Genomic DNA, 27,726 nt, shown 5'->3' on the forward strand with positions numbered 1-27,726 from the left:
CAAAGTTCAGTATGAAGTACGTGATACAGACACTTAAAAAAGAAAATGCAATCTTAGGCCTCCAAAAACATATAAAATGGTGACATAAACAACTATTCAAGTTACTCAAGCCTGTCCATGGAACAGGCTTCAAGTACTGAAGCACAGATTTTACAGGAGCAACTACTACACCGGAAGGGAGAAGGAGTGCTAAGACTAGTGACTTTAAAGGTATTTTCCCCTCTAAGATTCTGACTCTAAATGGGAAAAATCTCTTTGGTTAACAAAAGTAGTAACTTTTGAGCAAAGGCAGGAAGACAATTTCCAAAGTGCGTACTTCTACTTTGCAAATACACTTTAGGCAAAAAGGAAAAAACACACTTAAAACCCACACACACAAATAAACCAACTTTAATAGATATTATTCTGTATTTATATAGCGCCTTCTTCAAGAACCTTAGATGCTTTACAGACATTATATCTAATTAATCCCCACAACAACCCTGTGAGGTAGGTATTACTCCCACTTTACAAGATAGGGAGACTGAAGCAGAGAGGTTAGGTGACTTGCCCAAGGTCACACAGTTAAATTCACTGAAGAGCCAGGACCTGAGCGCCTTAGCCTCCCAGCTCCCAGTTAAATACCTCATGAGACTCTTTTAATGAAAAGTATCTTTAAAGAAAGTATCAAGTGTAGTTTGTTATGAAAATGAGGTCTTTCTACTGCATCAAGGAAAGAAAAGCCCCTATACTGATGGTTAGAGGCAACAAGACCCATATACTACACAGTTCCTCTTTTCCTTCCTGAGTCGCATGCCCGTCTTAAGTAATCCACTAAAGGTAAAGTTGCCAAGACAGAAGCCATATGACTTCAAGTGAGACTTAATTTAGTATATTTACTTTCAGTTACTATAATTTATAAAAAATTTCTTCCAATATACAAAATATAGGACAGCCATCACAATGACCATGTACATAGACAGCAATCAACCATCATTTACAACTTCAGCCTGCCCCTCATTTCAGTCACTGGTAACCAATAGACAAACTCACAGTGCTGTCTATATGGGTCACTTCTCTTACTGTATCTGCACTTTTTCCCCAGCCCTAACCCTATATGTTTTTAAAGTATATTGAGTTTCTGATAAACTATCAAACATTGTACTTAGACACAGCTGCACACTAAGAGTAAAAAGTTGAGAACCATTATCCCAGTCCCTCCTCTAACAAATCATACTATTGAATACAGGGTAGATGTGAACAGTGTGTGTCTACCGTGGAACTCAATAAGAACTCCATCACTTGCTTTAATAGGAAATTTAACCATGGCTTTTACTACGTTTTTTAAAATGTACAATGTAAAAACAACACATAGTATTCCAACGCTGTATTTTTATGCAAATGACTTCATCTATCTTTCCTATACATGCTGCGGCCTGACATGTAACAGTTGACCCAGCTTCACTTTACTCCCCTTCTCTGTGCTGAAAGCCACAGTGGAGACGCAGCTTTAAATTCCAAGACAATTTGGTTTCAGCCCTCAAAAAAAAAATGGTATCCAGTTCCACTGCTAAGACCTTCCCCACATTCTTGGTTGTGATTCTCTGTGCAACGGGGTATATCAGCCAGGCTATGTGATTTGTACAAAACGATTCCCAGGATAAGGCTTCAGACACTATACCTTAAAAAGCAATTTGTCAAAATACATCTTAATTTTCTCCCAGCACATCTGTTAAACAGCCCAATTAGCTAAGTGACCCTGTTAAAAATATGTTCATGGAATGAATAGATGAAGTCATTTCCTGAGCTAAAAGATATAGATAATAAATGTTAATAATAGCAGCAGACAAAAAGATTCTTTTTTGTTTTTTCATATTCAACAATATTAGTAAAATAAGTTTAGAAAATTACAGCAATTTAAAAAAATTACTGCCTGTCTCTGATGAAGAATATCCCAGGCCTGACTGCTATTACTGTGAATATATACTCTTTTCTGAAAGTGACATTTGGCCACTGTCAGAGAATTCACTGGTGCACAGAAGTGTCAACTGCAATAATTTACACAATTTTAATTACATATGTTACTTCTTAAAACTCTCAACAGAAGGGAGTTTTAATAAAGTGAATTTCCAAACACTCTTCCAGTAAGGTTTGCAAAGGTAGAGGGGAAAAGGACTTGTTCATGTATTTCTGGTAATTTTCATTCAAAGTTAACTTTCAAAGGGTTGTGTGGCTAGTGACCCCAGCTGCGGGGTTATGAGTCCTTTCCTCCTAAGGTAAGGAATGACACTTGAAAATAACATAACTGCTATGACATGAATCTTCCAGACACGGCCTCAACTTGAAACATTAGAGTATTTATGAATTCTAAAGACTGGTATACATGCCACCACTGCACCAGAATGTCTTTTATCATTCCAACTACTAGAGGGAGTTTTTGATAGTTTCTTATTTTACTGAAATTAAAGCTGAATAAAATCATTGACTTATAAACTATACCAAAAGACGCTTATTTAGCCAGAGATATCAGTTCCTCCTGAAAAAGAATATTTATAACCTCCTCCCACTGCAATTTTTCTTAAGGTATCTTACTGATTTAAAATAGAGTTTAAAATTCACCTTTAAAATAGAAACAAACAAAAAGACTAATTAAACTGACAAAAGCTAGTAAAAAATATGCTCAAATTTACTGACAGAATCATGGGCACTTCATACAATACTTAGACTCTACCAGTTTAAGTAAAATAAATAAGGAAAAAAATCATAATTATTGTACAAAGCCAGTCTTTCCCCTTGGGGAAACAAAAAGCCACTTTTGACCAATTGTTCCCTACATATACATATACTGTATATTATTAAAAGCTTCTTCAGAGAAGCAAAACATATTTGTCTTCCTGACACTGGATTCTAGCTACCTGTTAGTTTTTACATCAGGAAGGCAACTGCAAGTGTTGGGCCCAAAAGTATTTCTGGTTTACGCTTGAAAAGACCACCGCTTCTTCTTTCTGCACATTCAGCACAGGTACACGTGTGCAGGGTCTCTATCATCTCCGGCAGTTATCAGCACAACCCAGCACAGGTTCCTATTCTTCCTACTGCACTCCAAGGAGTTTAAGTCATTACTGGTACAATACAGAGAACATGCGTGTCAATTTCCGGAAGGCTGTTTTACAGGAGGAGCTGCTATCACTGATGTCACTTCCTTGTTGAATGGAACTGTACAGATAGCAGGATACCTGAGCAAATAAATCAACTACCATGACAGGAAGAGCTTGTTAATCCATTGTCTTTGCTTTATTGTGTTCAAAGTGTGCTACTGCCCCCTGAGCTTCCTGCATTTCTCTTTCCTTGAAAAATCAGTGCTTGATCCTTCCCATAATAACCAGAGAAGAAATGAGGCAGAAATCTCTTCATTACAGTCCCCTTCAGTCCCGAGACTGGTAGAAAAGGATGTAACCAGACTCAGAGTTCTTGGAGATATCTGATGTCAACCCGTAGAATTCTTCAATAGCTTGTGCATCTATTTTCTGGGAGGCAAAATGTAAACATTAGCACATAAACAAGCTCCTTGAATTGCATAAATCCAGTAAAACCTTCAACATTGCTTAGAAACATGCCATCCATTTTTTTCATTTATAAAATAGCTCTGCACAACTAAAATGGCTTTAATTAACAAGGCTAATAACAAGTGTTAGTGAGAATATAAAGCAACGACAATTCTCACACATAGCTGGGGGGAAATATAAAATTGTATGTACACTCTGGGAAAATGTTTAGCGTTATCTTCTAATGCTGACCAGACATCTACCCTTTGATCCAGCAATTCTATTCCTACATATTGGCTAAACCAGTGGTTTTCAACCTGGGGACTGGCACTGGTCCACAGACCGGCAGCTGAAAACCACTGGGGCAAACTACATGAAACCACTAATAATCAACTATTTGAGACCTATAAAATGACAACTTCATGTGGTCAAATCTAATACATACACCTAAGAAAATGAGTGCATATGTCCAGCAAATGACCTGTACAAGGATAATCAAGGGAATTTACTCATAATAGTCAATAATGGACAAAAGGCCAAGTTTTTAACTTGGTATATTCACTCAATGAAAAATTACACAGCAATAAAGAATTACCACTACAGGCCACAAGAACAAATCTCACAGATATAATGATGAGTGAAAAAAGCCAGATACAAAAGAAATCATACTTCATAAATTCATTTATGGTCAAACACAGGCAATATTAATCATAATGATAAAAGTAAAAACAGTGGGTCTCAAGGGAAGGTGAGTAGAGGGAAAGAAAGCTATGGGTATTGACTAAGAAGAGGCATAAGGGAGCTTGTTGGTGTATTGAAAATGTACTATTCTTTGATCTGGAGGTGTGTGTATATGCGCAGGTATGCATGACATTTGTGCATGCCCATGCAAAAATTCATCAAGTTGTTGCTTAAGATTTGTATACTTTACTACAGGTATATTATAGCTCAATGCATTTCTTCTTTAATAATAAAAGTTTCTTTAAAACTATCTCTTGTTTTATTTATACACTGTAAAGGTTAGCTGACAATTCAAGCACTGGGACTGGATGCTAGAAAATACAAAGTAGAAATTCAATTACAATAGCCTAGACATTTCTCTACTACTCACCACCTGTCATATATGAATAAGAAGGTGGGAGAAAAAAGTGATCAGTAAAAGACATACACAACCTTAAAGAAAAATAAGAAAATGAAGAAATTACTTACTTCTACAATATCGTCATCAAACAACAACCAAAAGTCATGACTCTTAACTATTGCAATGTAATGACCTCGATTAGGACCACTGAAATAAAGAGAAAGAAAAGTTAATTTTATAAAATGTTTATTAATATTACTCTTCTATGCCCTAAATTTCATGTTTAAAAAGTAGAAAAGCCAAAACAGATAAAAACACTCCTTACCTATTTGTTCCCTCCCTGAATCAAGCTCCATTGGTTTAAATTGGCAATCAATTTTAAAATCAAATAATTAGTACTCTATTTTGAGAGCTAGTTTTCTATTTATAGAAAGCTATACTATTAAAATTCTTTATTGTCTTTGTAATAATTTTAATTACTTTTAAATTTGCTTCTATAAGAGATTTAAATAAAAACTTTCTGAGGGAAGCAAGAGGGCTGAGGATGAGCAGGTGTCAAACTGAAAAGGCAGGCAGCTTTCTCCTTCAGCTAAGAGCTAGTCTGAAGAACTGCAGACAAAAGCTAATTACAGAAACTAATAATAAGATGAAGGACTAAAAGTAATAGATTTATACCTAAGGAATTTGTTTATTAGGGGTTTGCATTCTGAATATAAAACATGCTCAGTTCAAGATGCACAAATCCAGATGTGTACAAATGACTGTGCTGGCTGTGGTGGGGGTCACAGAGACACTACCAGCTCAGCGGGGAACAGCTCCAAAAGCATATAGAGAACAGCAGGTAAAAGCAGAGTCCAAGGGACTGTGAGACAGGAGAGAGGGCTGAGGAGTCAAAAAAGGTTATTACACAGAAGAGCTGGGGTTGGAGATGGGCTTCAAGTGTAATATTCAGTAACTCAGCAAACATTTGTTGGAAGCCTATTATATTGCCAGGCATTGGGGACAGAGAGGGAGCAAACTGGACTGGCACAGACATGTTGAACATGAGATCCCCCAGCAGTCAAAGGCTGCAGACAAAGGTAAGCCCTTTGTACTGATATAAAACGTTATCTACAGACAAATCTCACAAATAAAAGCGAAAAGAATTAAAATATTATGAGCATCTTTATTTAATGGACTATTTCCTGTTTTATAAAGTGCTCATTTCTCATAAGGGGACAGACATATATACAGATAAATACAATACACTACAAAACAGTAAGCCATGACCAGCAACACACACCTAGTAGTTATGTGAAACAGAGGCACAGTGCCAAAGGGAGAAGGAGGCTGTGGAGAAGAGCACCAAGGAAAATGCAGAGAAGTTTTCCAGGCAGAGCAAGGGACAGGAAGAACGCAGAAGGGGACCAGAGCAAGAGAAAAGGGAGAATCAGATGGTGGTGGGGAGAAATGTGAATCATTGCTGTGAAGAACTCATGCAGGAATGCGCCCCACTGCAGTCGGCCGGCCTGCGAGGAGTCAAGGAGCACCCCTCAACTTTCTGCAGCATTCTGACAGCTAAAGTTGGAGACAAGCACAGGCAGCAAGAGAATGTCACAGTGCTTGCGACAAACAACATGCTCTAATAACTGACTGGCAATAAGGTTGGGAAAGAAGCACGTGAGGCCAAGGAAGGGGTCAAAAAGAAAGGTCAAGAGACAAGAGGCTATAAAGGAGTAAGGGTGGATTACATTTTTTAAAAAGGCCGAGAGGGGAGGGGCCCAGGGCTGTGAGGAGGCATCTTGGAGTTCAAGATCTTGCAAGAAGCCCACTTCCAAAAGCTGGAGCAGAACTGAAATGGGTAAGACTGTCACCGAATATGAGAAGGCTACAAAGTGGTAAAGTTAGGGTGCAAAAGCTAACATTTTATGTTATTATTATTGTTAAAAACAGTAGCAGCAGATAAGTGACTTGCATTTCCCTTTTAATCCTAACAATGCAGTAGGCAGCTGATAATATATATATATTTACCTTTTATAGAAGAAAAAGCTAGTGTTCAGGGGGTTCTGTATAAGGTCACACTGACCAGAAATAGCAGAAAGAGAACTGAAACGCAGGTTTCTGTCTCTAAAACCTCTGACTAAATAACTACTAGTTATCTCTCACTGTTTTCCTCTGTTCACATGTCATCACTCTTACTTTAGAAATGGAAGGCTCCAAAAATGGGAAAGAAGCAAGAGAGCAAGTATAAAGTATACAGGGAGACAGGCCAAGGTGGGCAGTGGAAGCCGCGGACTGTTAGGACAGAGAGTGACTTCCAATTGTTCTTACCTATTCTGACAGAGAGCAGCTGGGAGGGACAGCTAAAACTAAGGGGTTGGGCTTTTTTTATGTTGGATAAAACATACCATTAGTATAAGTTTCCCCACCCCAGGAAAAGGGGAGTGCCTGTCTTACATTATTACAAGAAATTCTCAATGGTAAATGAAGACTGTATGTTTCAAATATAAACTCTGATTATGTGTAGTTTAAGAATGTGAGCTATTTTATAAATTAAGATACAAACATACAAAATTTAGTGTGACACTAAATCGGCTAACAGGAAATAAACACACTGAAGAAAAATCAGAAAACTTATCTTTGCAGGTTATTTCCAAAGCCATTTTAAATGGTTTTCACAACTATTTATACAATGAACATATCCAATGAATCTCAGAAATAATTTATTTTGTAAATCTATTTAGGCACTATCATTTTTACCAAAACAAACAAACAAACAAAAAAAAACAAAATAAAAAAAGGAAAAAAAATAGGCCTTAAAGTTCTTAAGAGTAATATTTAAACAATAAGAATAAAATCCAAATTTAAAGGGTGGGGGGGTGGGAGAGGAGAAAGTGTAAAAAGGGGGTCAAATTTATGGAGACAGAGGACGATCAGACTGTGGTGAGCACACAACAGAGCAGAAAGATAATGTACTATATAGAACTGTACACTTGAAAGTTACATGTTAACTAATTCATGTGTCACCCTAATAAACTTAATTAAAAATCAAATTTGGGCAGTAATATAATATTTTGCTGTATAGGTTTTAAGAAGGAAATAAAATGTATCTGGATGAGAACCTCTGAACTGTCAACCCTGAAGCTCCTCAAAAACACCCGGAGGAAGGCTGTTCACCGGCCCACACTCTCACCGCCAGCCCCACACGCTAATTACCTCCCACAGTGCACCACGACGGCAACAAGATCGTACATTCTGTCAGGATTGGTTGCATCGCCTGAAGTGTTAAAGAGACGAAGTTCTAAAGGAAAAACTACCCGGTAAGAAAGTTTTGTGTATCGATGAAGTTGATCCATGTATTTAAATCTCTTCAGGTGTAGAGCTAGAATCATGGGCAGTTTTTTAACTTTCATCCTATTAAAATAAACATGAGAACAAAATTTCATAAAAAACATATACTGTATTCTTAAAAGAATTATCAAATTTTATGATTCAATTAACAGTTAATCATCCTAGCACTGGCCACTTTGCATATTTCTACCAGTTATTTTTACACTGGGAAAGCAATATTCTGAACATCTTTAGACAACTCCACTCACCCACCATCATCACCAAACCAGATAAATTGACTTTCTATGAAAAGTAAAAAAAAATCAAGCTATAAAATTATATAACCAACAATCCAACTTTACATACTTCAGACCTATGCAGAGCTACTAGAACAAATTCTTTCTAAACAACAAAAACAGGATGCCCTTTAAAAACTTCCCGTATAGCACTGATGCAGAACAATTTTCTCGACATTAACCAAATAACTTAAGACAAAATGGACAAACGCCGTAAAAAAAATAAACACATAATTTACCAAAACTGAAAACAAGAAACAACAAGAATCTAAATAGGCCCGTTATCTATTTGTAATCACAATCTCCCCCTTCTTCAAAAGAAACATTACCAAACAGCATCACTGGGGAATTCTATGAGACACTTAAGAAATAAATGAAACCTGTTATATAAACTGTTCAATGAAAAAGAGGGGCATGATTTCCAACTCATTTTTGTGTCCAGCATAACCCTAATACCAAAACCTGACATGGTATTACAAGAAAATAAAATTACAGACCAATATCCCTCCTGAGATTTCATAAACATGAAAATCATTAACAGAACATTAGCAAACTGAACCCAGGAACATATAAACTGTACTTGGTAATGATGTAATAGTTATAGTAAATGAATAGGTTTTTGCCTCAGGTAACTATAAAAATAAAATTAAAGATTCCTTTACAGCGGCCTGAATGGACTAAGATGTGGTGTGTGAAAGGGTGGTTGTGGATGCCGACTATAGCAAGGCCCATTCCTATTGCTGAAAGACCCTGGCTGATACTTACTATGGAGGACCTGGACACATAGGAATAAGATATGGACCTAGTCATAAAAATGGAGCAAAAGAAAAGGACTTGGTCTCATAAACAGAAAGAATCTCAATCACGAGATTTGGCAGATAGTGATGACATGTGGATATAACAACTTGATACAGAGTCACCTGGGTATCACAAGAGTCTCCTTCAATGCCCCACAAGGACAAATTTGGCCCTAGAAGTGGGGTAAGCCCAGTATGGAATAAAGGGAGAGCGCAGCAAATAAAGAAAAAGGAGTATGTATAGGCAAGGAGCCAGGCGGGCTGGCTCAGCTCCCACTCATCATGAGAGAGAGAGAGAGAGAGAGAGAGAGACAGAAACAGAAAGAGAGAGAGAAAGAAAGAGAGGAGTGACAGAAATATTGCTTTTTAAAATCTCGGCACCATTCCCACCTACCTCATGGCCCAGAGGACAGGGGAACACCGCCTAAAACAAAGCCATCAAATCCTTTCTCATTCCAGTTCCCCAGGAATAGCCCTCCACTTTCCCCATGGGTTCTGTCCTCTCTCTGGATAAAAGTACATGACTGCTACATCCCATTTACCAAGCTGGCATTTTTCCTGGACTCTGCTATACACAGTTCATCAGGTTGGCTGTATAAAAGGAGTCTATGTGCAGATAAATTCTAGAAAAAGCTAGATAAAAGATACATTTCTTCTATTCTGTGAGTCTTCTCAGAATCTACAATATGAAGCATAAATAAATAATAAGAAATTTTATTATATAAGAAATTCATTTGATCACAGAATACTTACTTTTTGGCCTATTAATAACATTTTCAGAAATCATTCTTCAGTGTTTCCAAATTGAAATCTTTTTAAAGACATTGTCTTTATATTAATTCAAACATATATGAATAAAAGTCAAATGTCATTGCGGTTTTTTATTGTGGTAAAAAAGCACATTACATAAACTTTACCATCTTAATCCTTTTTAAGCGTGCTGTACAGTCATGTTAGATACATGTGCGTTGTTGTGCAACAGATCTCAATAACTTCTTCATCTTGCAAAGTGAAACTATGCCTACTATACAGCCCCCTCTCCTCTTCCTCAGACCCTGGCAACCACAACTCCATTTTCTAAGATTTTGACTACTTTATATTCTTCATAAAACTAGAATCATACAGACTATGTCATCTTGTGGCAGGCTTATTTCACTAAGCATAATGTGCTCAAGGTTCATTCATATTGTAGCATGTGACAGGATTTCCTTTTTAAGACTGAATAATATCCCATTGTATGTATAGACCGCCTTTTCTTTAGTCATCTGTCAACAGGCATTTAAGTTGCTTCCACCACTTGATTAGTATGAACAGTGTAGCAATACACATGGGAATACAACATATTTCTTTGAAATCCTGTTTTCAACTATTCTGGGTATACACCAGAAGTGGAACTACTGGATCATACAGGAATTTCATTTTTAATTTTTGTGGACCCTCCACAGTTTTCTATAACTGCAGCACCATTTTACATTCCCACCAAAAGTGCACAACAGTTCCAATTTCTCCACATCCTCACTAATACCAGTTATTTTCCTCCTTTTTTAAATTGTGGCTGTCCTAATTGGTGAGAGGTGACAACTTTGCTGTGGTTTGATCTGTATTTCCCTGATGATCAGTGGTGTTGAAAATCTTTGCATATATTTATTGGTCATTTGTGCATCTTCTTTGGAGATATGTCTATTCAAGTCCTTTGCCCATTTTGTAACTGAGTGATTTGTTTTTTTTATTTTGAAACTATAGGAGTTCTTCATATATTTTGTATATTAACCTCTTCTGCTTTCAAATGCTTCCTCCCATTCTGTAAATACTCTGCAAATATTTTCTCCCATTCATGGCTTTCACTCTGTTTATTGTTTCCTTTGCCGCACACAGTTTTTCAGTTTGATGTAGTCTCATGTCTATTTTGGCTCTGTTGCTTGTGCTTTTGGTGTCTCATTCAAGAAATCATTGTCAAATTCAGTGTTATAAAGGTCTCCCCCTATTTTCTTTTCCTAGAAGTTTTATAGTTTTAGATCTGATGACCTATTTTTTTGTATATGCTACAGGTAAGGGTTCAACTTTACTCTTTTGCATGCAGAAATCCAGTTTTGCCAGCACTATTTGTTGAAGAGACTATCCTTTCCCTATTGTGTAGCCTTGGCTACTCATTGAAGATCATTTGACCACCCAAGTGTGGATTTATTTCTGGGCTCTTTATTCTGTTTCATTGGTCTATATGACTTTATACTAGCACCACACTGTTTTGATTACTGTAGCTTTTTAACATGTTTTGAAGTCAGGACATATGAGGACTCAAACTTTGTTTTTCTTTCTCAAGATTGTTTTGGATATTGAGAGTCCTTTAAAATTCCCCATAAAAATTTTGTATGGTTTATTTTTCTATTTTAAAAAAAATGCCACTGAAATTTTGATAGAGACTGCATTGAATCTATATTGCCTTGGGAATATGGCCATTTCAATAATATTGTCTTCAATTCATAAACACAGGATATCTTTCCATTTATTTGTATGTACCCCCTTTCTTTCAGCAATATTTAATAGCTCTCACAAGTCTTTCACTTCTGTATAAACTTATTCCTAAAATTTTTTTGATTATTTGTAAATGAGATTATTTTCTTGATTTCCTTTTCAGATTTTTCATTGTTAATGTACAAAACTGCAACTTACTTTTGTGTATTGATTTTGTATCCTGCATCTTTGCTGAATTTATTAGTTTTGTTTAATCTTTAGTGATTTCTACATAATGGATCATGCCATTTGGGAACAGAGATAATTTTACTTCTTCCTTTCAGATTTGGAAACTTTTCATTTTTCTTGCCTATTTGCTCTGGCTAGAACTTCCAATACTATGTTGAATAACAGTGACCATAGTAGTCATCCTTGTCTTGTTTCTGATCCTAGAGGAAAAGCTTTCAGTTTTTCACTGTTAAGTATTGTTGGTTTTAAGCTTTTCATATATGAAAGCCATATTTGTGTTCCCTCCCTCTATTCCTAGTTTTTTGTTTGTTTGTTTTTAAATCATGAAAGGATGATAAATTTTGTGAAATGCTTTTTCTGCATCCACTGAGATGACAGTGTGGTATTTATCTTTCATCCAGACTGAAACCTTTTTAAGTCAAACTGATCTTTGTTTTCTTTAGTAAGAACTATGACCTGTATATTCAACACAATCTTATTCTGTGACTAGAAACTACAGACGTTTGAAGATGACAGGGATCTTAGAAATAAACTAATCAAAGTGAGACCCAAAAGGACTTGTCCAATATCACAATGCAAGTTATCAGAAGGGTTGATACTCTATCCTAGTAGAAAATACCTAATTTCTCTAGGGGTACCTTCCCATGAACTTACGCATGTGGGTGAGAATGTGTATATGCATACAAAACATGTTCATCAAAACACAAAAACAGTAAAAAATTAGGAGCAATCTAACTTGTTAGATTAGAAAGATTGGTATATTTAGACTGGTCCATACAAAAAATACTACGCAGCACCTCTAAAGACTAATGTAAAAGTATACTGCCATTGATATGATTATAATTTAGTGAGTGAAAAAGTTACAAAACTGTATATAAAGTTTGAGTCCATTTCAAGAATTATGTGTGTACATACATATGCACTTAAAATATCTAGGATTTATACAAAATGTTAACAGCGTTTTCATGAATAAGAACTCTTAAGTGATTTATACTTAGCTATATTTTCTAATTTTTATACAAAGAACATATATGACTTATTTCAATGAAAGATTAATATTAAATAATACATAAAACCTCATGTATATTTTCAAAACAAACAGCTTGATACTGTATAATTCCCAATTACTCATGTGTGTTACTTATGCCATGAGAAGACCTGCTTATGCTCACAGGCCAGCCTTCCTTCATTAGTCAATAAAGTGTGCTACATTAGTTCTTTTTTTTCCTTTTAGCTACATTTAGTTCTTGATTTGACTATATCTTTCTTATCCAACAGTCTTAGGCACTTTCTACAGAATTTCAGGATTAATCTAATACATCAGACCTCATGCCTCTAATCAAACTTATTTGAGTTGTTCCAATCATCTGAAGGAAACACTGAGTAATCTGTTTTGATTACCTATGTCCATTACCAAAACATTCCCCTTCCCAGTAAAGTCAGTGTCCAAAACAAAAACAAAACTATAATCATTTAATAATCTAAGTTCTTTTTCTTCCCTTCATGAACATTTCAGTTCAACCACTAGTGGGCTGGAGAAGACAGACACCTGGGGAGACGGGAAAGGCAGCCTGAGCAGAGTCAACAGCATCATCTACATGAGAGAGAACCGTGCACGTGTGCATGTGAGGGGTAAGACTGACTACCTACAGGGACACTGACTAAACACCAAAGAAGTAAATATGTTAGGCTAATGGGAGCCAGTTTTTATTGTCAGAGAAGGGAATCACAAATATTAAAATTAACCAGGATGGCCTTGGCTGAATGGCTTGGTTGGTTGGAGCATGGTCTCGAAGTGCAGGGATTGCCGGTTCGATCCCTGTCAGGGCACATACAGGAACAGATGCTCCTGTCTCTCCTGCTCACTCCCCCTCTCTCTTTCTCTCAAATCAATACAATAAACATTAAAAAAAATTAACCAGGATGAACCCTATAGTATTGGCTGAAATTGGAAATAATCAATGTGAAATCATGGTTTTTAATATTGAACAGATAAGTATATATATTTATACATATGTATATACACATCCACACATAATTTCTACCTGTGTTCACTAAGGCGGCTCAGGAATTGGGACATCCCAACAGCAATGAGCACACTTGTACCAGGTGCTGGTGGTTCCTAAACACCATTCTCTTCATAAAAGGAAACAGGGCTCCTTGGAGAAATGGCAGGTATCACAATGGGGACAAGGAAAGTACAAGATGAGCCTGAAAAGTCTTATGCTAAAAAGTAAAGATGTATTCAAGAATGATGGGTCATGTCAAAAAAAATAGGAGCCTGGTCCTACTAGCCAAATAGGGGATAATTTTAACATGAAAATACATAAAAATGTTAATCTTTGAGTCCACACAGAGGGTTTTTTTGTTTTGTTTTTTAGTATTTTTGCGAACTGAGAAGCCAGGAGAGGCAGACAGACTCTCACATACGTCGACCGGGATCCACCCAGCATGCCCACTGGGGCAATGCTCTGTCCATCTGGGGCGATGCTCCACTGCAATCTGAGCCATTCTAGCACCTGGGGCAGAGGCCATGGAGCCATCCTCAGTGCCCGGGCCAACTCTGCTCCAATGGAGCCTTGGCTGCAGGAGGGGAAGTGGAGGGTGGGGGGGAAGAGGAGGGTGGAGAAGCAGATGGGCGCTTCTCCTGTGTGCCTTAGCCGGGAATTGAACCCGGGACTTCCACCCGGGCCAAAGTTCTACCACTGAGCCAACTGGCCAGGGCCCACACTGAGATTTTTAAAAATAAAAAAATTTAAAGGTTTAATGAGGAATGAGGATACTTAGAATTTCAAAATGCCTCCACACAAAGTATGAATTACAAATGGGGAAAAGCAGATTATAGTGGAGAATTCTGGGACACATCATTATAATCAAGTATTCAAAGACAACAGTATCAGTAATGAAGTGTGAAGAAAACAATTAACCCAACAGCCCTCACACTATCCTTGGACAGAAAGGTCTGCTTGCAAGGATAGTTCACCATTAACTACTGGGAATTTGGATTTATAGAGTAATTCCACTATTCCTTTAATGAGAAGGATGTCTCAATGTACCAAAATTGTTTGGGCAAAAAATATAGTTTATGCAGAACACTGGAGGGGTTAAGTGTGTCTTGTGTGACTTCACTGGGACAAAACTCTTGGAAGCTTTCCTTGTTGGCTGTGCTTTGTCACCTTTCCCTATAATAAACCTTAGCTGTGAACAAGACTGTGATACTGAGTCCTGAAAGTCTTTCTAATGACTACCAAATTTGGAGTGGTCTTGGGGAAACCCAACATGACACAAATCAAAACCGTGTGCCACTCAATAGGATACAATGAGAACACAGCATCACTTCTGTAAGATTCCCACCCAAAATACATAACTTGAGCCTAATTTTAGATGACGTGAGATAAACTCAAAGAGGGATATTCTAGTAAATTACTAACCTATAATTTTGAAAAGGGTTGAAATTATTAAAAGAAAAGACTAAGGCACAGTTACAAATGTAAAAGACTAAAGAGACATGAATACTAAATGCAACGTGTGGTTCTGGACTGGGCCCTCTTTTCTATGAAAGACACTATGGGGACATCCAGTGATACTAAAGTCAGGTCTATGATAACAGTAACAGGTCAGTGTTCCTTTCCTGACTTGGATGGACATGATAAATAGCAAAACTTCCCTATTGGTCGGAAATAGCTATTAAAGTGTCCCGGATCATAGGACATCACATCAGCACCTTACTTTCAAATGGTTTAGAGTAAAAAGGCACTCTTAGTAACTAACGTACCTGCAACTTTTCTTGAGTCTGAGATTGTTTCAAAATAGAAAAGAAAATAGGCCCTGGCCGGTTGGCTCAGTGGTAGAGCGTCAGCCTGGCATGCAGGAGTCCCGGGTTCAATTCCCAGCCAAGGCACACAGGAGAAGCGCCCATCTGCTTCTCCACCCCTCCCCCTCTCCTTTCTCTCTGTCTCTCTCTTCCCCTCCCGCAGCCAAGGCTCCAATGGAGCAAAGTTGGCCCGGGTGCTAAGGATGGCTCTGTGGCCTCTGCCTCAGGCGCTAGAATGGCTCTGGTTGCAACAGAGCAACGCCCCGGATGGGCAGAGCATCGCCCCCTGGTGGGCATGCCAGGTGGATCCTGGTAGGGTGCATGCGGGAGTCTGTCTGACTGCCTCCCCATTTCCAACTTCAGAAAAATAAAAAAATTTTAAAAAAAAGAAAAAGAAAATAACAAGGACAATGATGATGATGACGATGACTCCATTCCTTGGTACCAAACTCCTATCTTTATAGTAATAGACTAAAACAAGGTATAAAACCCTATATAGGAATTGCAGAAACTAGGGTGGGGCCGAGAAAAGTCTCTTTTCTCACCAAGAAAAACGTTTGCATAATCAAGAAAGCTCCAGAGCCAAGCACTCCAACTGTACTGGTGCATGTTTATTAAACTACCACTAAGTACAGAGAATCACTGAGGTACAGAGCTGAACATCATTTATCTAGTAATTATTTATTGAGTCCTGTTAGTAATAAAATTAAGAATTTTTATTCACTGTAAATTTTCAGATAACTTTCAGCTAGAAAAACCCGTCAACAACATCCACTGCCAATGAATTACTAAAAAAAAATCACAAAACACTAGTTACCGTTTGTGTGCTTCCTGTTTGCTGCGACACTCTTCACAGTAGTATTTGTATTCACTGCATAGAGTTTCTGTGTTGCTAAAACCCCTGTGTAAAATTCAAAATAAATATATTTTGTCTAGACCAGAAAATTATCTATGCATTTAGAAATACTGTAAAGATACTCTTTAAATTTCACGATGAATAACTCCATACTTACCTTAAACAGTGAGTAATTGATGTGTTTTGTTCCACGTCAACAGAAAGGTCTAAAAAATCTTCATCTTTGCTGCTTACCTGCAAAATAGGAAATTACCTTTGATTTTTTCAAATATCAGTAAACCACTATTCCAAATAATAGAATTAAATGCATTTTAATATTAGTAGTAAGTGTATGAAAAAGTATTTTGCCCCAAGTTCAAAAGAAAAGAACCTGATTGGGATTAAAAAAAACAACAACAAAAAACAAACAAACATAAATAAACACTGTATAAATAACTCTCATCATCTGTACAGGTAAAAGACCAAAGTATACCTGTGACTTGTTCTCTTACTGACACAGGCTAGTATGATGTGAAATTCCAGTCCGTCCCCAAGTCTTGATGTTATTGTAAATCATGAAACAAACTGTACCACATACACTGGTTCTTAAAGACACAGGCAAGCCAACATTGACTGAGAATGCTGGGCTAAGGACATGACATCTGTATTGTTTTATCACTCAAAATAATTTAGTCCAAAATGCCAAATCCCAATCTTCATTTATGACCTTTTATTTCTCAAAATAATCTAAAATAAATTTTTTTTACTTATGGACAAATCACCATATAAAAATGGTTATTATTTTTCATTTGAATTGGATTAGACCAAAACTTTAGACATCAATTTTCCTTGGTATTCCCTCCTTTGGTGACTCTATGTCCAAGGTGATCATGCAATAACCCAATCAAGTAAATGCTTTCCTGTTTCAATACTGCAACACTGGTTTTAAGCTCAGTATCATTAGCTTGTGACAGCTGATATGACCATATATATTAGATACTTGTGCAAATATGAGTAAACAGGAGTATGCGTATACATTGCAAGATAACTCATCTGGGTCTCAAAAGATTCAGTAAAAAAGAAGGGGTAAAAATGACAAGTAACAGGGAAAAGGGAACATGATGTGTTTAAGGAAAAATAATTAGCCCAGTGTAGTAGGAAAGTGGATAGGATGACGAGAGCTAGTGTGGTGGAGGCAGGCTAAAGCCAGATCAGGCAGTTTAGTGTTTCTCAAAATGAGGTTTGTTGTTCTCAGACACTGTCTCAGGGGTCTTCATTTTAAATTTTAATTTTTATGGTAACATAAAAAATTTGACATAAGGAGGCTTTGAATCATCTGGATGTGTCTGAGTTACTATGTTTGTGTTCACAATTGTGTTGGTGCCGGGTGATCACCAAGTGGGGCGGCATTTCACTTTTAAGTGTTTGTAAGCATGTCTAGTTATTGTTGGGCTGCTGTGTCCCAAGGTGAAGTCATACCCAGTACTTGGAAGATACAGGTCTAAAACTCAGTGAGCAAGTCTGACTGGGGAGTCATCAGCACAAGTGGTAATGAAAATGGAATATGATCCTCCCAAAACAGAGTAAGAGGCAGCCCAAAAGGAAACACTAAAGGATACCTACCGATAAAGTGTTAATGAAAGAAGAAAAGCCCCACGTAATAGGTCCAAGAAGGAACAATGACAGAACAGGGAAGAACACCAGATGGAGGTGCTATTATAGAAACCAGCTTCCCACCAACTAGGACAGTAGTACCAAGTGCATTATTAAAAGTGTGCTGTCTTCTCCAGGAAGCCCATCCCAAACTTTCACAAACACTTCTCACTCCTACCTGGATTAGGTGTCTATTCTCTAGCTGCAGGGCATCTTATACTTCCTTAAACCATAACACACTGTACTGGATTTGCCTGACTAGCTATTGATAGGATATCACCACTCTATGAGCATCTTAAGATCAGAATTATGTCTTATTCATCTTCCTCCAATCTCTACCCATCTTCTAACTGGCACAGTCGGCACTTAAATATTTGTGCATATCTTAATGAAGAAATGATATCAGTTTGGTACTAACAAACATCTCCTGAATCTGCAAAATAATAGCTTAGAATATGAGAAAATATTCTCAATCCATACTCTTAATTCTTGGAAGGCTCTTTGCACATAGATATTATAGGGCCCAAGAGGGCCTACTGAAGAATGGGTAGACAGATCACTACATATTCATTACAAATCAAATTAATAAATATTTGAGCACTAACAAGGATGGCTCTTAATACTTTCTCCCCATCCCCTAACACCCCCAGTCTACACAATCAACTCCAAAGGATGGCTCTTAATACTTTCTCCCCATCCCCTAACACCCCCAGTCTACACAATCAACTCCAAAGGATAGCTCTTAATACTTTCTCCCCATCCCCTAACACCCCCAGTCTACACAGTCAACTCCAAAGGATGGCTCTTAATACTTTCTCCCCATCCCCTAACACCCCCAGTCTACACAGTCAACTCCAAAGTCCTCAGCATAGCATCCCAAAGACTTCCACACATGGCCCCAAATCTATCTTGCCAGTTTCACTTATTACTGCATTTCTCAACATGCTAATAAGCAAATTCAAATTTTCTACTCCACTGAAGGTTTAATTATATATATCTTCTAACACAGACCATATTCCATTATACTAAACATCAAGCAACTGCCAAATTCTCTGATTTACTCCTACTGTTCCAACTGAAATACTGCTCCAATAATTTGGCAATATGTTTTCTAAAGCGTAGAATTCAATTATTATAAAATTTTTCTTTATGAGATACATAAAAAAACGCATATTAAAATAACTGAAGTTGAGAGGAAAGGAGGTGGTAGGAGAAAGAAGAGGGTAAAAGGGGGACAAATAGAGATTTGACTTGGGGTGGTAAACGCACAATGCAGTGTTCAGATGATGTGCCATAGAACTGTACACCTGAAACCTATATAATTTTATTAACCAGTGTCAATCCAACACAGTCAATAAAAATAACTGAAGTTGATCAAACTGAATAAAGATTCAGACTGAGCCTAATCCTCAACATCAAACACATTATTGCAATTAACTGAAGGTTGCAGCAATGAACAAAGCACACTCCAAAGATATCCTTATTCTAACTCAAAAACATCACAGGCTGTTAATGCATTTAAGTACTCAGTCACACCTCCCTCACTTGATCTGAAAAAGGCTCACCAAAAACAATTTATTTAGAAAAGAGAATTTTATTTATTTTACTACTACGTCCTTAATTAAAATTAGAGTATTAACAATGCTCATTCTGTAAGTACCAAGTTATAGTTTAAAAGATCAACCCATAAATACTCAACAGATCACTCACTAGTGTGGGCTATAATTTTTTTCAAACAAATGGTCTTGGAACACCTAGACATTCACATGCAAAAAAAAAAAAAATTTAGACACTGACCTTACACCTTTCACAAATGTTAACTCAAAATGAATTATAAAATGCAACTATTTAATTCCTAAAAGATTTAACATAGGAAGATATCTAGATGACCTTGGTTTTGGTCATCTAGATCAGTGGTCCCTAACCTTTTTTGGGCCATGGACTGGTTTAACGTCAGAAAATATTTTCACGGACCGGCCTTTAGGGTGAGACAGATAAATGTATCACGTGACCGAGACAAGCGTCAAGAGTGAGTCTTAGATGGATGTAACAGAGGGAACCTGGTCATTTTTTAAAAATAAAACATCGTGCCAGACCAGGCAGTGGCGCAGTGGATAGAGTGTCGGACTGGGATGTGAAAGACCCAGGTTCGAGACCCTGAGGTCACCAGCTTGAGTGTGGGCTCATCTGGCTTGAGCAAAAAGCTTACCAGCTTGGACCCAAGGTCGCTGGCTCGAGCAAAGGGTTACTCGATCTGCTGAAGGCCTGCGATCAAGGCACATATGAGAAAGCAATCAATGAACAATTAAGGTATCGCAACGAAAAACTGATGATTGATGCTTCTCATCTCTCTCCATTCCTGTCTGTCTGTCCCTGTCTATCCCTCTCTCTGACTCTCTCTCTGTCTCTGTAAAAAATAAAAATTAAAAAAAGATAAAATAAAACATCGTTCAGACTTAAATATAAATAAAACGGAAATAATCTAAGTTATTTATTCTTTCTCTGCGGACCGGTACCAAATGGCCCATGGACTGGTACCAGTCCGCGGCCCGGGAGTTGGGGACCACTGATCTAGATACAATGCCAAAAGCATTTAAGAACACCAACATTTCCATGAAGGAAAAAATTGGACTTTACTAAAATTAAAATCGTAAAATTAAAATATTAAAAACGTCTGATTTGCTAAAGACATTGTTAAGAGAATGAGAAGTCAGACTGCAGGCTGGGAGAAAACATTTGCAAAAGACATTATCTAATATAGGAGTAGTATCCAAAACATACACAGAACTCTTAAACTCAACAACAGAAACCACCTGATTTTAAAAATGGGAAAAAACCTGTAGACACCTCATCAAAGAGGATGTACTGATGGCAAATAGCATGTAAAAGATGCTCCACATCCTGCACGGTGGGTCCTGGAATGTACCCCTGTGCCTCAGGGGGACACGGCAGCCAGCAAGTACATCTTTCCCCCTCTTTAAGTGTACACAGTATGCCTTGGTTTTTATTCTAACCATAAACAATAAACATAATGGTAGAAGAAGAAAAACAAAATAATATACCTCCCCGACCTCTTAGTTTCTTACAAGCTTAACTGAGACTTAATTTCCAGACAATGGTCTAAAGCAGTGATAGTCAACCTGGTCCCTACCGCCCATTAGTGGGCATTCCAGCTTTCATGGTGGGCGGTAGCGGAGCAACCAAAGTATAAATAAAAAGATAGATTTAACTATAGTAAGTTGCTTTAGAAAGATTTATTCTGCCAAATTTAGTGAAAATCCGACATAAAGTACTTGGTAAGTAATTATTATTATATGCTTTAACTTGCTGTAACTCTGCTTTATAAATTTTATAAAGTAAAGTTACTTCCCTACTTTATGAATCACCATTACTGTGGAACTGGTGGGTGGCGGTTAGAAAATTTTACTACTAACAGAGATACAGAAGTGGGTGGTAGGTATAAAAAGGTTGACTACTCCTGTTCTAAAGCTTTCTAAGCTGAAAAAAAAAATCAGCTCAAACTGCAATACATATTATCCACACAGATATATTTTTAACACAGGTGTTCACATACGCATTATGAAAATGGCAGAGATACACTTTCCAACTGACAGATCTACCTTTAACATTTATCCTACACCTAAGAATTATAGCTTCCAAGTTTATCTCTCATACTTATCCTCAAAGAACTTTTATGATAATAAAAATTTCTTCCATATAGAATGTTACAGTATACTTACAGTTTCACAAGTAAGACATCTGGTTTCATTAGTTAATGTTCCCTGAAAAATTTCATGAACCCACGTTGGGTCCGGTGTGCTGTTGTTATTCTCACTGTCAATGTTGCCATTAGGTAGACGGCCATTTTGTTTTTCCTGCTTCCTCTCTTCTTGTAAAATATCAGCAATTGTATTTAGTAGGTAATTTAAGAACTCATGGGCATCTTGCTGCATGTAGTTATCAAAAAGCTCTAAAAATAAAAATATATTAGAGAATTAATAAGTTCATTAAAAAGCTAAATTTAAAAAAAAGATTATCTAAAAGTCCATCAGAACTAAGTAAAAATGTTTGGTAATGTTAGTAACTTACAAGAAATAAGTATCTTTCACATTTCAAAATTATGACTGAATTTGGCGAAAGTTAAGATGAATGAGAATCTTTTTTTAAATAAAATAATACTAACTATCCTCATATATTTACATAATATAATGAGACAAGAAACAACTGCTTTTTTTTTTTTTACAGAGAGAGAGAGAGAGGGATAGACAGGGACAGACAGGAACGGAGAGATGAGAAGCATCAATCATTAGTTTCTCGTTGTGCATTGCAACACATTAATTATTCATTGATTGCCTTCTCATACATGCCTTGACCGCGGGCCTTCAGCAGATCGAGTAACCCCTTGCTCGAGCCAGCAACCTTGGGCTCAAGCTGGTGAGCTTTTGCTCAAACCAGATGAGCCCTCGCTCAAGCTGGTGACCTCGGGGTCTCGAACCTGGGTCTTCCGCACCCAGTCCAACGCTCTATCCACTGCGCCACCGCCCAGTCAGGCAACAACTGCTTTTTATTAGTTCATCTAATCAATTATCCCACAAATATTACAACAGGACAAGAAGAAGCTGGACAACCTCATGCTGCTGTCAAGCCAAATGCATAAGAACCACACAGAAAATATGTCAAAATTATAAATGACTGAGCCATACAGCCCAGAGATTCTGATTTGGTAAGTCAGAGGTGGGGCCTGCAACCTGGACTTTCTAAAGCTCCTCCAGGTGACTCCAATGTGCACTCAGGTTTAAGAAATAATGGTATCAGGTATTATCTATACTGCTCACAAAAATCAGGAGATATTTTATCACTTTATATTTATTTTGAAACATCCCCTAATTTTTGTGAGCAGTATATTTAATCCAGATCATCTCTAAGAACCCTTGCAAATATGAGGTTTTATCACTCCAGGAAATATTATCTCTAGTTATACAATGAATAATTATAATGGAAACACTAACAGTTGCTAACACTAAGTGCTTTATCCTATGCTTGACATTATACAACCCTAAAATCAAAGAATAAGGACTTCAGAGGCAGAACAATCTCATTTGATCTTAACAACCCTGTGAGACTATTATTTATGTTATTTTACAAATAAGGAAATGGGATCAGGGAGGGTAGTCACACTACCAGAACCAGCAGAGCCAATATTCAGACCAAGTAGTCAGACCCCAGCAAGTTGCACCCAGAGCTTACAGGGGAGCCAGACACACAGGCACCTGCGGCTTGGTCAACAACATGCTGAGGAATTACCTAGTCAGTGAACTACATCTTCAGATCCTCAAATGCACATTTAATAAATTACAGAAAGATTACAGTTTCCATTTTTTAAATAAAATACAAACATAGAAGAAAATTTAAGGAAAGTCTTTCTAAGATGAAAGGGACAAAAATGACATTTTAAAAGAGCTACAGACATGACTGCATAAAATTAAGTTCTACGCATTAGAATTCAAAGTTAAAAAGAAACAGTGTAATTTGAAAATTACTAACAGCCTCTACACATAAAAAGCTTACACAAAAGAAAACGCAAAGTGAGCAAAGGACTGAAATCAACAATTCATACAATCAAAATCCAAAAGGTTAAGAAACATGAGAAAACATTCAATCCCCACGGAAATCAAAAGTCTTGATTTTCCCATCTGTAAAATGGAATACCATCTTCCTTTGAAAGGTACTGTAAAATAAAATAGGAACTAGTTAAAGTGTTTCTCAGGGAGATATATGAAAAGAAAATATAGCATGAGTATAATCTTGGTGTCAAGAAGACCAAGAATCACATTTAAGGTGCAAGACTATTTGGAGACATATACGGGTCCACCTCTCATCATCAGACAGCATAGGCAATTTACTTAACCTCTAGCTGGACTGAAAATCAAATACAATATTATTAAGAACAAAATTGGAGCCAAGCTTCATTTTTCTGTTATAAATTTGTCCTGAGGGATGTGATTAGCCTTAAAAAAGTAAATTCCCTATGTTATTTTCAAGAACAATAAAAGCCCTAAATTCTATGAGTTACTGCTTTAGCCTACGCCCTACTGCATACGTGAACTTAACATCTAACTGATCTTTAATTTGGTATGCCATGAGTCCACTGGTTTTTGCCCACAATGGACAGTAAATCCAAAGCACTGTGACACTATTCCCACCTCCTGATCAAAGCAGAAGTTAACTGTACTACCCCAGACACCAAGACAGCCTGCATCACTGCAAAACCTCCTGGCCGTGCACCCCATCTCTCTGAGATCAAGCCAAGTCATGCTTGGAACTCTCAGGTGGTTCTGCCGGTGGATCAGCCTAGGTCAGTGGTCGGCAGATTCATCAGTCAACAGAGCCAAATATCAACAGTAGAACGATTGAAATTTCTTTTGAGAGCCAAATTTTTTTAAATTAAACTATATAGGTAGGTACACTGTTATTAACTTAATTAGGGTGGAGTACTCTTTGTGGAAGAGCCACACTCAAGGGGCCAAAGAGCCACATTTGGCTCACGAGCCACAGTTTGCCAACCAAGGGCCTAGGCCCAAGTTGAAACAACAGAAGTCAATTACCTTCAACCCTGCCTCCCAATACAATCTTACATCCCTGAAACACTACCCTTCTCCTCAACCTGCCTCATGTCCCTACTACTCTCATTTACTCTACCTCATTTCCTTCCTCAGCCTAGGAACATTCTTCTTTCCCAACCCTTTATGTTGTTCCTTCTAGGAAATGCTTTCTATTCGAAATTCCTCTCTGCAACCTTGGCATTATCTAGCTCCCTGCTGCCATTTCCAAACCACTAGCCCAGGGGTAGTCAACCTTTTTATACCTACCACCCACTCCTGTATCTCTGTTAGTAGTAAAATTTTCTAACCGCCACCCACCAGTTCCACAGTAATGGTGATTTATAAAGTAGGGAAGTAACTTTACTTTATAAAATTTATAAAGCAGTTACAGCAAGTTAAAGCATATAATAATAATTACTTACCAAGTACTTTATGTTGGATTTTCACTAAGTTTGGCAGAATAAATTTTTATAAAACAACTTACTATAGTTAAATCTATCTTTTTATTTATACTTTGGTTGCTCCGGTACCGCCCACCATGAAAGCTAGAACGCCCACTAGTGGGCGGGAGGGACCAGGTTGACTACCACTGCACTATATTCTCATTTGAAGATAAACATTCACCCTCAAGCAAAAAGCTCTTAAGATCTGGCCATGCTACCTTTCCCCGTCCTATCTCTGTGTTCACTTGCCAGCCTTCCCTCACTGACCCACTGGTGGCCTAAGTAATGGTTTCTTTATCCAGCCGGACCCCTGCACCAACCTTGTCACTTCCAGTGTCTACGTAGCTTCCTTACATACACATGAACTCCTTAAAAATCAGACTTTTCCCCTCTCTCACTCTCTACCCCAGGTCACAGATCTAAAACCACACACCTCAGGAGGTCCATTAAGATAAGGACTGGAAGGAAATTATGCTAGTGTTGATCTAAAGAGAAGGATTGTGGGAGAGGACCAGAATGAAGATTTTATAAACACTGCCTATTTAAGGTGAGACCTGAATAATTCACTACGGGAGATGCTCACCTCCACAGTGGCTCACTGCCCCAATCTATAGTCCCATTTCCCGCTGTTAAAATATTGCAGCATATATTATACATGTTTTTTAAAATAGTTTTTCTGTAAAGCAAAACTGCAAATGTGTTGTTTATTAGACACTTGAAACATCTTTTTTTGGATATTCTGTGTTACGACTTTATATTCACACAAATATAAAGACTGACTTGAAAGCACCAAAAAGAGATGCAAAGTAAACCAGAAAATACTCTTTACATGTTTTGTTGAAATATTAAAAGTAATATACAGTGTATTTCCTATAAAGAGTATACTGAATATTCCAGAATCTTATACCACTTGAGAACAACCACCAAAAGTCTGAAAATCTACCAGAAGTTCATGAACATCCAAACAACATAACTATACGGCCTCAGGAAAATCCCTGTAAATTTGTTATACTTGGTTTTTAAAATATCAGTTGTCTTACGGTTTGCTTTCACCTCTGCTAAACAGCCTAATGGGAATGGTGGACTTCAAACTCGGTTTGAAAAATTAAATACATTCATTCACTCATTCAACATATATTTAGTAAGCACCTACTATGTGCCAGGAACTGGATTATGTGCTGGGAATACAAGGGTGAACAAAAACAAATGGGTTCCCTCATCATAGAACTGATAGTTTAGTGGGAAAGACAAACAATTTCAGTATTAAATAAATGTATATAAAATGTATAAACTATTATAGTCCTGATACAGCTGCAACATAAATGTGAAAAAAATGAAAACAAATTCACATAAAACAGCTTTCATGCTCTTTTGAAGGAAAAAAGACTGAAATGAATATAGGAAATTATTTTCTCAGTATATTTAGTAAGTATTATTTGTAAACAAGTAATGTTTCCTTATTTGAGGAAGACCAACACCTGAATACACACACACACACACACACACACACACACACACACACACACACACACACACACTTATACTTGTATCTATCCCGGCACCTGAAACATTATGTGTGTCAGGTTCCTTGAGACCAGGACCCTTTCTATTTCATTCACAGCTGTATCCCCTTGTGCTTGGAAGAGTGCCAGCCACAGAGAAGACAGACTTGACATTTTCTGAATGAATGAACAAACTAAGAGGAATAACAGGGGTGAAACAGTTAAAAACAACATGAGAAGAGTAAATATAGCCCAAAACAATAATCTGAACTATGTACATTACCAAGATCCAATAAGTCAGAGCCCAGCTGTAGATGCCATCTGATCTGATCCTCAAGGCCACTGGGAATAATCCCACTCCAGCTGAGGCAACTCTAGCTAACATAATTAGATCACCAATCTGTGTTTTAATTCTTCCAAAATAATAGAAAACCTAGAGGAAGTTACTAACTTTAAACAGATGGCTTCATTTCTTACCTAGATCACTGCAGCAATCTCCCGGCTGATCTCCCTCTTCCTCATCTGCCCAACCCCCTCATTCCCACCAAGCGGCCGGCCACCCAGCAGCCAGAGGGCTTATGCAGATCTGAACATATCGCCTGCCCATCTGCCTCTGTACAACCCTCAATGGCTTCCCATAACTTTCAAAATTAAAACCAAGCTCTAGGTCTTGCCTTTCTCTAACTTTATCTTCATCTTACCACACAAATTCTCTTTAAGTCCTTTAACATTTTGAGCAACTGCAATTTTTGTTCTATCTGCTTAAAACAATTTTGCCTCAAGTCTTCAAACGGCATGTTTCTCACTTCAAATCTCTGATCTAACACCACTTTTCAACTCCTTCATTCTCCATCCCTTTTCCCTGGTTTATTTTTCATCAGTTCCGACACAATGTATGACATAATTGTTTTCTTGTTTGTCTTCTCCACTAGCGTGCCAACTCCTTGAAGGTAGAGGCTTTGTCTTATTTCTATATCCCTAGTTCTGCACAGTGCCTGGCACACAGTAGGAAGTAAATATATCATAATAAATTCAAACATTCAGCTAATCTCCCATCACCAAAGATAAGATGCACGGAGCACGTGTGATCACAGTGTACTTGGGAGCATGTGCCACAACCCTCTTACCCTATCACTGGGTGACACAAATTAAGTTTTAAAACTTCATTAC

General features: G+C 37.5%; 1 protein-coding gene across 4 annotated transcripts in view; it reads right to left on the reverse strand.

Annotated features, from left to right (window-relative positions):
* Positions 1-374: 374 nt before the first annotated feature.
* Positions 375-27,726, reverse strand: part of USP12 (ubiquitin specific peptidase 12) — a 113,203-nt gene continuing 85,851 nt past the window's right edge. For 3 of the 4 annotated variants that reach the window (XM_066369239.1, XM_066369241.1, XM_066369242.1), the window contains 6 exons: positions 21,750-21,979; positions 16,535-16,611; positions 16,339-16,422; positions 7,801-7,998; positions 4,734-4,812; positions 375-3,506 (listed from right to left, as the gene is read on the reverse strand). In XM_066369239.1, the coding sequence (XP_066225336.1) occupies positions 3,405-3,506; positions 4,734-4,812; positions 7,801-7,998; positions 16,339-16,422; positions 16,535-16,611; positions 21,750-21,979 (770 nt within the window). In that variant the 3' untranslated portion in view covers positions 375-3,404. The remainder of the gene's footprint in view (positions 3,507-4,733; positions 4,813-7,800; positions 7,999-16,338; positions 16,423-16,534; positions 16,612-21,749; positions 21,980-27,726) is intronic. The other variant, XM_066369240.1, reaches the window with a different exon arrangement.

The sequence above is a fragment of the Saccopteryx leptura genome, chromosome 2 (assembly GCF_036850995.1).
Source record: "Saccopteryx leptura isolate mSacLep1 chromosome 2, mSacLep1_pri_phased_curated, whole genome shotgun sequence".
Classification (NCBI taxonomy): domain Eukaryota; kingdom Metazoa; phylum Chordata; class Mammalia; order Chiroptera; family Emballonuridae; genus Saccopteryx; species Saccopteryx leptura.